At 40.3% G+C, this 10,484-nt stretch overlaps 2 protein-coding genes across 11 annotated transcripts in view; both read right to left on the bottom strand.

Moving 5' to 3' along the window:
• Positions 1–1,298: 1,298 nt before the first annotated feature.
• On the bottom strand, positions 1,299–3,997 carry LOC130137556 (uncharacterized). 2 transcript variants are annotated; one of them, XR_008815962.1, is made up of 5 exons: positions 3,961–3,997; positions 3,764–3,825; positions 2,544–2,681; positions 1,791–2,090; positions 1,299–1,614 (listed from the first exon to the last, which is right to left on the bottom strand). XR_008815962.1 is itself a non-coding variant. In XM_056309140.1 (4 exons), the coding sequence occupies exons 2-4, from the start codon at positions 2,610–2,612 to the stop codon at positions 1,513–1,515; spliced, it is 471 nt and encodes a 156-aa protein (XP_056165115.1). In that variant the 5' UTR covers positions 2,613–2,681; positions 3,764–3,991; the 3' UTR covers positions 1,299–1,512. The 2 variants fall into 2 exon arrangements, 1 of the variants encoding a protein (XP_056165115.1); XM_056309140.1 differs by having other exon boundaries at positions 3,764–3,991.
• A 3,600-nt stretch (positions 3,998–7,597) lies between these two features.
• Positions 7,598–10,484, bottom strand: part of LOC115690992 (TMV resistance protein N-like) — an 86,843-nt gene continuing 83,956 nt past the window's right edge. For 8 of the 9 annotated variants that reach the window (XM_056309131.1, XM_056309132.1, XM_056309133.1 and 5 more), the window contains 4 exons: positions 8,773–10,421; positions 8,520–8,681; positions 8,310–8,405; positions 7,598–7,716 (listed from right to left, as the gene is read on the bottom strand). In XM_056309131.1, coding sequence (XP_056165106.1) covers positions 8,838–10,421 — 1,584 coding nt within the window. In that variant the 3' untranslated portion in view covers positions 7,598–7,716; positions 8,310–8,405; positions 8,520–8,681; positions 8,773–8,837. The remainder of the gene's footprint in view (positions 7,717–8,309; positions 8,406–8,519; positions 8,682–8,772; positions 10,422–10,484) is intronic. The other variant, XM_056309130.1, reaches the window with a different exon arrangement.

Raw genomic sequence — 10,484 nt, 5'->3', positions numbered from 1 at the left:
AAATTTCTTTTCTTTTATTGTTAATAAAATATCTAATTGTTGGTAACTTTCCTTTACACTTATTTTGCTTACTCATCGTAACTTCTTTTAATAAAATGTAAGTTTGATGACCTTGGCGTCCTTAACTTTCCTTCGGCAAAATTAAATTTGGAATTTGATAAATCACGTTTGTTCCCCTTCTTATCCAGTGGTCCACCAGTCCCGTAAAAGAGAGCTTCGACTTGTGAGATTCGCGTCACAATCATGATTTTTGGGCACACTAAAGCAGTGTTTTTTTTTTTTTGGCCGGACAGTAAAGTAGCGTTGGAAACACTATTTTTCCAAATATTTTGAAGATGAATGAATATAAAAGTAAAAATGCAAATTAAGAAAAAGTATTACTTTATCAATTTCAAACAAATACTTAGGCACTAGTTAAGCAACTGTGGAAATAAATTGTACAGTCAATACATCAATTTGCGACTTTTCTCATGTTATGTTTGACGAATATTATAAAAATTAAAGGGATAAGTGTACTGAAAGTCCTAAAATATATCATGAAAGTATAGCTGAGTTATAAAACCTTCGAAAAATGCAATCAAATCCTAAAATTTATCACGGAAGTGCAATTAAGCCCTAAAACTTTATCTGTATTTTATCACAGGTGTACCATTTTGAGATTTTTGATGATTAAAAAATTAATTTAGAGTAAATTTATCATCGGTGTATTAGTTTAGGATTTTTCGTGATATTAAACTAAACAAAAAAAGTACAGTCAATTTATGAAGGTGGAGGACAACTGAAACAAATATATCTAGGATCTAAATTTGAGTGATTCAGCTTGCTAGGTCATTCATTGTCCCGGAGACCATCTTTCTAAAGTCAAATGGCTCTATTGACATTAAAAAAGAACAATTAAAATATAAAGATTGCGTTGTTGTCTTGTCGGTGCAAGGAAAGGGAATGGGACAGGCTCCTTCATCTTGATATGTATAATACGAATGCAGTATCAATCAATATTATCATTCCATGCATGATGCACCATTTACCAACACTATTCAAACGTTCTAATTTAATTAAAACGAATGTAAATTGGACTTATCTCTTCTGTTAAGTAAAAAAAAAAAAATCTATCTACGCTCGAACATTTATCTCGTCAGTTCAGTAAATAATAGACCATTTACGTTCGGAGCTTCTGACAATTCACAATAATATTCTTATGGCCGCCTGAGTGGTTGTGTCAAATAAGATTTGTTTAAAGTCGTCTTGTTAAACAGATAATTCCTAGTGAAACACTTCCAACAGAACACTAGCTGATCGAAGACCATAAGAGAAAAATGACTCAAGGACCAGTCACAGCCATGACCGTTAGTACATTAATGGGTTCATCGCCAGAGTTGAATCACTCCACACAAAATGGTCCAAACCTACAAATCCATCAAGTTTTGAATTAGAATTCATCCTCCATGGCCCAACTCTTCGTCATTTCTTCTGAGAAGAGGAGATTTAACTCCCGAAGTCTCTTGCAATTCCTCAAGTACAAGGAAATGAGGCTCTTAACGTCGCCGATAGAATGGTGAATCCGCTCTGGTCCGATACAATCCTCAAGGATGAGAATCTCCAAACGTTTGAAAGCTGAGAGGTCGGGTTTACATCTGAAAAATAGCAATCTGTAAGTCTCGGGACTTTCAGCTGCTTTGCCATCTACAAGAATGAAAAATGTTTCCGTATCTAGCGGGTGCAGATGATTCGATCGATAAAAATTAACATGAAAAGCAAAAGCGGGCGTGACTTTCTTTTTTCTGTCTTACCATGATTGAACTCCATGCTTCCCATGATCTCTGATTGGGCTCAATTTCAACTCCAGCACAAGTACTATCTCTAAATGCGAAATAGGTCGCCACAAAAGATGTAGGACATCCCTTCCACTCAAGCCAATTTAATTCAGGCAATAGCTTCGGAGAATCTCCAATAATACTCGCATTTCTCACTGTAAGGAACCTTAGGCTTCCTACATTTTCAAATTGCTCATTTGTGTATGTCTGCTCCTCTTTGTCAAGTCTTTTGTCTGAGCTGATGTCGAGACAAATAACCTGAATCTTTCCAGATACCTGTAAGAGGGAAAAAAGAGTCATAAGAATCACTTCAGATCAACCATGAACTACTATCAACTTCCTCTCACATGCGATGCACCAATAGTTTTATTTTGCATTAAAAAATTTTCAAATGAGAAACTACTGTCTTCTTGGAAACCTTTCATTGAAACTCTCGGCTGCAATTGGCGGATTATTTGCTGATTCCATGACATTCGCTTTTTCCACGAAAATAGTTTCGCTTTCAGTCACAAAATTGCAGTTTGAAGTGGACATCTTAACGGTAATCTTGTCAACAGATTTGATTTAATACTTAAACTTCAGATACAGAACCACTTGCACATACGGTCTTCCTGTATGCACTTTGAGACCCGGCCTTTGCAAAAGAATATCACGATGTCAAAGCTTGCAAAGGACTACTACACCACATGAGAAGAGGTTGAGTTATATCAAGAATCCTATGAAGAGTACTAACAACTCGGAGCAAATTATAAGTGGCAACAGCAAAGAACTTTGAAATGCCTTTTCGTAATGTCTCATGACCTGCCTGCATCTCCATCCTATGGTGTTTGGGGAATTTCTCCGAATTTCATGAAATGCAGCTTAAATCTACACAAGAAGGATAGGGATTAACTGATTATCAATAAACGAAGATATTGGAGATCGCAGCATCACAATTTACCCATGAAAGATAAGGTACAAATGCATAAACATCATTTGCACCAACACCAAAATCTGGGGACATATCTTGCCACACATTCCAGGTGTCTCTGATTTGTTCACAGTTGAACAGCAATTAACAGAGACTTCATTGGCTGGCTGATGAAAAGGAAAGCGTAAATGACACAAATAGTCCCTGAACTTTGGCTCAATGCGCAATGAGGCCCCTGGACTTTAAATTTGTTCAATGTAGTCCCCAAAATTTAGTCTAATGTGCAATGTGATCCCTGAACTTTTAATTTGTTCAATGTGGTCTGTAGACTTTTGGTACATATTCAATTTAGTCCCTAAACTATATGAAAATGTTCAATCTTATCCCTAAACTTGAATTAATGAACGGACAACATTAAACATTTTCATATAGTCTAGGGACTAAATTATATGTGTCAAATATCTAGGGACCACATTGAATAAATTAAAAGTTCAGGGACTGCATTGCACATTGGGCTAAAGTTCAAGGATCACATTGAATAAATTTGAAGTTTAAGGAACACATTGCACATTCAAACGAAGGTCATGGACCATTGTTTTGTTATTCCAAAAGGAAAACAATAGACTTGGGTAAGCAATTAGCAAGACTTTCCTTGTTTGTGTTTTGAAATGAAATTGGTGTTGATAAGATTATGCTGAGAAGGTGATTTGCCTAAACTAGAGAACAGAAAGATGAACATGTACTTGGTTGTTTCTCAATATCCAATTAGCAAAATCAGCAATACAAGATAGTTTGCTAGGAGGCAAATTTGGACTTTACAAATTCAACACCGCATACATGAGAATTGATCTTTTCAATCAGAAACCTATATGACAACGTTCAAAGGATGTTGTCACACCAATAAATTGATAGAAAATGGAGGAGATTGTCATCATGCATCCTTGTATACGGGTTTTCAGGTGAAATTCCACGGCTCATATAGTATAAGCACATAAATTAGTCTTTCATTATTATGGTATGATTGGCAGTGCAAACCTACCTCAGCAGAGCCTCATCGAGTTCGGGAGTGATATCAATAGAATGCAACCGCATCAAACAACTCTGCATCAAAGTAACATACAAAAAAATCAGCAAGTACGTACTTGATTAACAGAGAGGTAAAATCTAATGAGCCTACAGAAAGCAAATTCAATTGAAAATACTACAGTCAATTATTTGGGTATGTGCTGTTGAGACCAGATCACGTGTTTGGATCTTCACAAGCATCAAAACTGTTGAGGTTGATGTCTTGTATTCTGTTATCCAAGAGATTATGAGGCGGTTCCGAAAGGCCCCCTAACGACTGAACAGCACCCGGGCCGCCAGAGGCGTTTTATGTTCAGTCATAGAAGGATTTATATGGGAAAGCTATGTAACAGCCCGAATTTCGATGTAATTTCCGGGATCAATGAAACTGATATTATTTCGCATTTCATTTTAGTAAGTTTCACCCAGAGCTGATCACTCTCGGGATACTAACCAATAGGGTATGGCTAACTAGTAGATGGTACGTGGACCGGGGACCCTATTGCGAAAGGGATACCGATCACGAGAGACGCTGAGGAAATATTTTGGGCCAACGTGAGCCGATCTTAGGAAAGGTAATGGATTTGGTTTGGCCAAGGCCAACGATGTACGATTGGGACGCAGGTGATTCTGCAAGACCAAAAGTGCACGTGGTCAACCAGTCCGGAACTTGAACCTAATGATTGTGACCTCTGGAACTAATGATAATTTCTCATTCTCTCAATGATCGAGACCGTCACGATACGAATAGCCTTAGGTCGATACGCGTAACCTCTAAACAGCCACCCGTTAGTGAGAGACCCTGAAATTGAAAGTTCAGCGGGTTTTGTTCACGGAATTGGGCCCGGATTTCGGTATCGATTTTCAAAGGCTTAAGAGACTATTTTTGGGAATCTGACGTCATATTACGCTGGCCACTCACATGTGGAGTTAGTACGAGTAAAAATTGGAATTTCGGTCCGGGGGTGAAAAATTACGATTTTGCCCCTGGGATGTCAGCGTCGCTTTTCGAGGCCAAATGAGGTTATTTTTCGTGGCCGACGCCATTTTTGGGTGGCCACGCATACCAGGAGTCGTTTTGGACAACAATTGGAATTTCGACAAAAATTGGAAAAATAATATTATTTTATTCCCGAAACTTTGACGTGGATTTTCGAGGGCTTACGCGATGAATTTCGCGATTCCGATGTCATATTATGTTGGCCACGCATATATGGAACGCGTATGTGCGAAAATTGGAATTTCGGTTCGGGATCGGAAAATTACGAAAATGCCCCTAGGCCATTTTTGATTAATTCCGAAAATTGGATTTAATTTTTGGGATTAACCAAGGTGAGTTAAGGTTAAACCAGGTCTGGTCAACCATGGTTAGGGGCAAAAGACCATTTCACCCCTAAATTATTGGATTAGGGCAAATCCTAGCCTTTGGATCAAGGGCAAAATTGTCCATTGGCTTGATTTTTGACACATGGCACCCTAGGCCCTAGTTTTTGACTAAGATAAGCATTTTTTCTCTCTCCTCTCTCACTCCCACGACCAGACCAGCCTTCAGAAAAATTTTCTCTCCATTTTCCCCTCATTTTCTCTCATTTTCTCTCAAATTTTCACTCTCATTTTCTCTTTCGCCGGAGCACGCCGCCGACCGCCGTGCCTCGCCGTCGACCCCCTTGGTCCCCCGCTTCAGCTCAGCCTCGGTTCCGTCCATTTCTCTCTCCCTTTCCCCTTCTTTTTCTCTCTTTTTTCTCATTTTCCATTACTCAGGAATGTATCGCCGGAGCTTCGCCGGAGCTCCGATCGCTGCCCGTCCAACACCCGGCTTTCGGCATGTCCATACGTCGCCGTTCAGCCAGTCCGCACAGTGACCGTACAATTTACTGTTCACGCCCCCGTACGGTCACTGTTCATCCAGACCCTTACGGCCGTCGCCTCGCCGGCCACCGTTCCCAGCCGTCCGTACAGTGTGTCCGTACGGTGGTACTATTCGCGCGTCCGTACGGAAATCACTGTTCACCCGTCCGTACACCCGCGCCGCCGTCCGCCGGGAATTCCACCGCCGGTTTCACTGTTCATCAGTGATCGGCCGCCATTCCCCGTCGTCGTGACCCTTGTTTTGGTGAGTAAAATTCCTAAACCCGGATTAGGACTGATGTTGCGTTTTTCTGGACTGGTTTAGGTGTTATCGGTGCATTTTGGACTGGCTTAGATAATAGCAGTGTAATTGAGACTGGGTTGAGGACCGATTAGTAGAATTTATTATCGGAAAAATTTAGTGGATTAATGAAAATCGTTGGGGAGGATAATAGGGTTTAATGACCAATTTAGGAGTTCATCGGTGAAATTGCCGGGTATGCCCGGGTTGTCTGAATTATATTGGTGCTCGTGGTTCATTGCATTGCATAACATGGACACGCATTGCGTATGCCAAGAGTGAGGCATGTGATGAAAATTGTGCGAGAATGCGTGTCTGCCATGAGCATGTGATCACCTAAAATACCCTGAAGCGTTATACGCTGGGTTCAGATAATAATGAGCTGTGTGATCACCTAAGGACCTTCGGGTCGATACCGTCCTCATGCACTTTGAAGCAGGACGATGCCCGGTACGTCCGGAAGGCGACCATCCTCATGCACTTTGAAGCAGGCTCTGGTTCGCAAGGAGAACAGTGTTGCGCCTCATGCACTTTGAAGCAGGCTAGAGACACTGGGCCAGATCGGATGCTGCGCCTCATGCACTTTGAAGCAGGCTAGACGCACCGGGCCGTGAAAAATTGATGACTCGAGTCGTAATAATAATTAATTGGGCAAGTGTGCCAGTGTGGGCCAGTGGGCCAAAGAAATGTGCATGACATGTCAATGACATTTGCATGCATAAACATGCATTGAATGGCATGCGAGTGTGTGAGACTCGGTGTATGAGCATGTGATTGGCGTACGTGTGATAATGTGTGCCACGTATGTCCCGTGATTATTACATATTGAACTATCTAACCTGCAGGGTCAGAGAATTGTATGATTATGGTTGTGTTATGATTTTAAATGTTTGTTTCCAGTCAGGAGATTGCATGCTAGCCTAGCCTAGGTTTAGGGGTTAAACTCACTGAGATTCGTCTCACGGTTGTGTAAACCGAAACTTTTCAGACCCCCAGCAGTAGGATGCCGAGGTCACCACCTCTTTTTGGGAATACCGCCTTTTATCCAGTAGTCGTCGAGCATGCACCCCGGTAGGGATGGAGCAGAACGGAGAAGTGGCTGTTTGGGTTATTCCCAGCTGTTGGTGTTTCCTTTTTGGTTGTCGTGAACACTGTAAAAAGAGTTTTAAAATAGTAATATAAGTATGTACATATTTTCTGCGTTGAATCTTGTTTATTGGATGGCTATCCTTGGCTCATATTGTAATTGTCTGGGTTTGTTTATTTTATACTTCCGCTTGTGCTTGATCTCTGTATGGGCGTGGGTCGGCGACGCTTCCTGGGACGTCGCAATTTATCGATCGAAGGTGGGATGCTCCCGCTTCGTGGGGTACGGGGCGTGACAAGCTAAATATTTTATGCTATGTGGGCAATTTTGTAATTTGTGCCATGTAGTGTTTCGCTATATATATTTAGGGTAAAACGGATCTCTAGAATAGAGGCAGGGGGTGAGAAAGAGTGGCTGCATACTTTTCTACGTTATTAGTGAAACGGATCTCTTCTCCCCGTGGACGTAGGTAGGCGGAACATCTCCCCTGCTGAACCACGTAAATTCTTGTGTTGTGCGAATTTCCATTACTTTCTTGCATCGTTGATAGGATCGAATTTAGATATTCGACAAAAACTTCTTAAGGACACTCCAGTTGGCACATGATCCTCTTCAAGGTTGGCACGCAAAATGGCCCTCAGCTACTGTTGATGCTTCCTCTGCAAAGTCCCTCTTCTTCATTTCGATCGGTCTGTAGAATGGAGTTTGAAGTTTTATAGCCAAGTTAGCCAGTCGCAGATCAATCATTTGATAAAACGACAACAATAGGATCAGACAGGATGAAAACTAATTAGCAAATTCTTGAGCCCCTCTACCCAACTTGTTTCCCAGAGCAGGCAAAAATTGTCCCAATTACGCAAAAGGTCATCCATGCAACTCATTGAATCGAAGTCCAAAAGTAAGCCTTGATCATTACATAGATCAACCTGACCTAGCACCAAATCAGTACCAATTTACCTTGCTTTGTAATCTTTCAAAACAACAATTTGACCAGTGGTTATAAAAAGATGATCTACAATCATATATGACAGAAAATTGAAAGGTGTTTGTTCTAAGCAAGACACGTTCCATTAGTCTAATTTGACACAAAAGAACTCACAGCGGAGTTCAAAATGCCCAAGGACTTTTCTCCAAAGAAAAAACTAATTTCGGACAGAGCAAACAATGGGTTTTGGACGCAGTTTACAATATTTGGTAGCAAAAGATCATTTGCATCTAGATAAAAAATTCAATCCTTGGTTTACGGAAAGGGAAACCGTAAATCACTAGATAATTCTTGTTTACCTATGTTGATTTTCATTCGTTGCCTCAGGAGGCACTAATCTTATTGCAGTCTGCAAAAGCTACAATTGGAAGGATAAATTAAAAAACATAGCCATACTGCAATCAACAGCAAGTATACGTTCGCAAATCCGGAGTTTTCAAAATCAATCAAATAGATACCTAGTGTGGAGCAAATCATTCTTATAAAATATAGCTTCAAAAAAGTATTACTCTTGTTGCTCACTCTGGAAGATGACCAATGCCTTCTATTGTGTGTAGACCAACATTTGGGTCTACATTTTGATCTTGGCTTATTCATCAAGTCAGCTTCTACGACCAACTCCCCCAATCCTTCAATTATGTAAGACTAGGAGCTTAGGAAAGTATGGAACCCTATCAAGGAAAACCTTCTTGTCAAAAGAAAATAGTGATGAAAAATAGGTCATCAATCTCAAAGAAGAAGGGTAATTTACTGCTTATTTACCTTTGTAAAGGAAAGATGGCTCGTCTCATTATTGTAATATGGGTATAACATGTATTACATCATTATCATTGCAATATAATATTTCGATTGCCCTCTACATATAGCTGGCTTCCATACTCTCTCATGACGCGTGTTGTAGCTAACTTCGGTATTGTTTCCAATGAGTCGCACCCAGAAATATCCAAATAAATAATATTCAACTTTTCAAGTCCCCGAAGTTGAGTAAGTTTCTTGCAGTCTCGTGCTACTAAACTTCCTAACTTCTTACATCCCGACAAATCTGGCAAAGTTTGCATTGATTTGCATCCTGTGATATCCATGTGCCTTAGAGATCTTGATTTCTCAACCCCAGGAATTTCTGTAACATGAAGCGAACACTTCAACGTGAAAGTCTCTAAATTTTTAAATTTCGACAGGTTTGGTAGTTTTTCTAGGGATTTGCACTCCTCTATGTATATGCTTCGACAAAACAAGAATCTCTCGAGGCTCTCAACACTACGTAGATTGCGACAGCCATTGATATTCAACTCTTTCAGGGTCGCAAAGCATGATAGGTCAGGTAATCTTTTAATGGACCCACAACAACGTATATCCAACGTCTCTAAGAACTCCATTCTATCAAGACCTCGAATTTCGACTAGATTGTCACAATGACTAGCTGTGAATTTCTTCAAGCACCGTACTTCGACAAGGATCAGCCTTTCAATGGACTTGCAATGTGATATATGTATCTCCTCCAAGAACTCCAAATTATCTAGTCTCTGAATTTCAACTAGATTATCGCAATATTTTACGTATAATCGTTTCACGCAATTTAATTGCGAAAGGTCCAATCTATCAATGGAACCGCACTTTCCTATTGTAAACTCTTTTAGATGATCTAATTGTGAAAGCTCCGGGATGTATTCAAGTATATTGCAATTAAAAAGATCGAGTACTTCCAAGTGGATTAGGCAAGAAACCTGTGGCAACCTGCGACTCTGACAGGAGATGCTCAGATTTGTTAAGCTGGAAGGAAGCTTTGGCAACGACCGCAGCTTGAAACAGCCCCATATGCTAAGTTTTTGGAGATAAGACAACTCACCAATTTCACTTGGAACCCCTTTTAGACTACTGCATTTTGTGAGAATTAGACTCTGCAGTTTTTGCAACCTTCCGATAGTACCGGGTAACTTTTCAATCGCACAATAACTCATGTCCAAATGTTGCAAATTCTGTAAATCCCCAATTGAGCTAGGGATTTTTCTTAATGCCTGACAATGACCTAGGTTAAGGTGTTGGAGAGAAGAAAGATTCCCAATTGAGCTAGGGATTTCTCTCAATGACTTGCAACCCCAGGCACTCAGTTTCTCCAGCTTTCTCAGAGAACCGATTGACGAAGGAATCTTTGTAATACGAGTACAAACTACCTCAAGTTCTTTTAGTTCTTCTAATTCGCCCACTTCCTCTGGTATCTTCTTGAGATGCCAACAGTGACTCAAGTCCAAAGAAACAAGGCTCTTCACTTTGCCAATAGAAGGGTGTACTTGCTTTAGTCTATAACAACTTCTCAATATGAGAATTTCTAACTCTGTGAAAGTTGAGAGATCAGGAGTACATCTTATATTAGCACAATCTGCAAGGTTGAGAACTTTCAACCGCTTTGCCACCTACACAAAGGAGAATAATGAGTTGATCGACAAAACAAAACAAACAAAAAATCTCAGATGATG

This window comes from Syzygium oleosum, unplaced genomic scaffold (assembly GCF_021117445.2).
Source record: "Syzygium oleosum isolate NSW1041296 unplaced genomic scaffold, Sole_v2.1 Sole_v2.03, whole genome shotgun sequence".
Lineage (NCBI taxonomy): Eukaryota > Viridiplantae > Streptophyta > Magnoliopsida > Myrtales > Myrtaceae > Syzygium > Syzygium oleosum.
The sequence above is the reverse complement of the archived record's forward strand: the minus strand, read 5'-3'. Positions and strand labels throughout refer to the sequence as shown.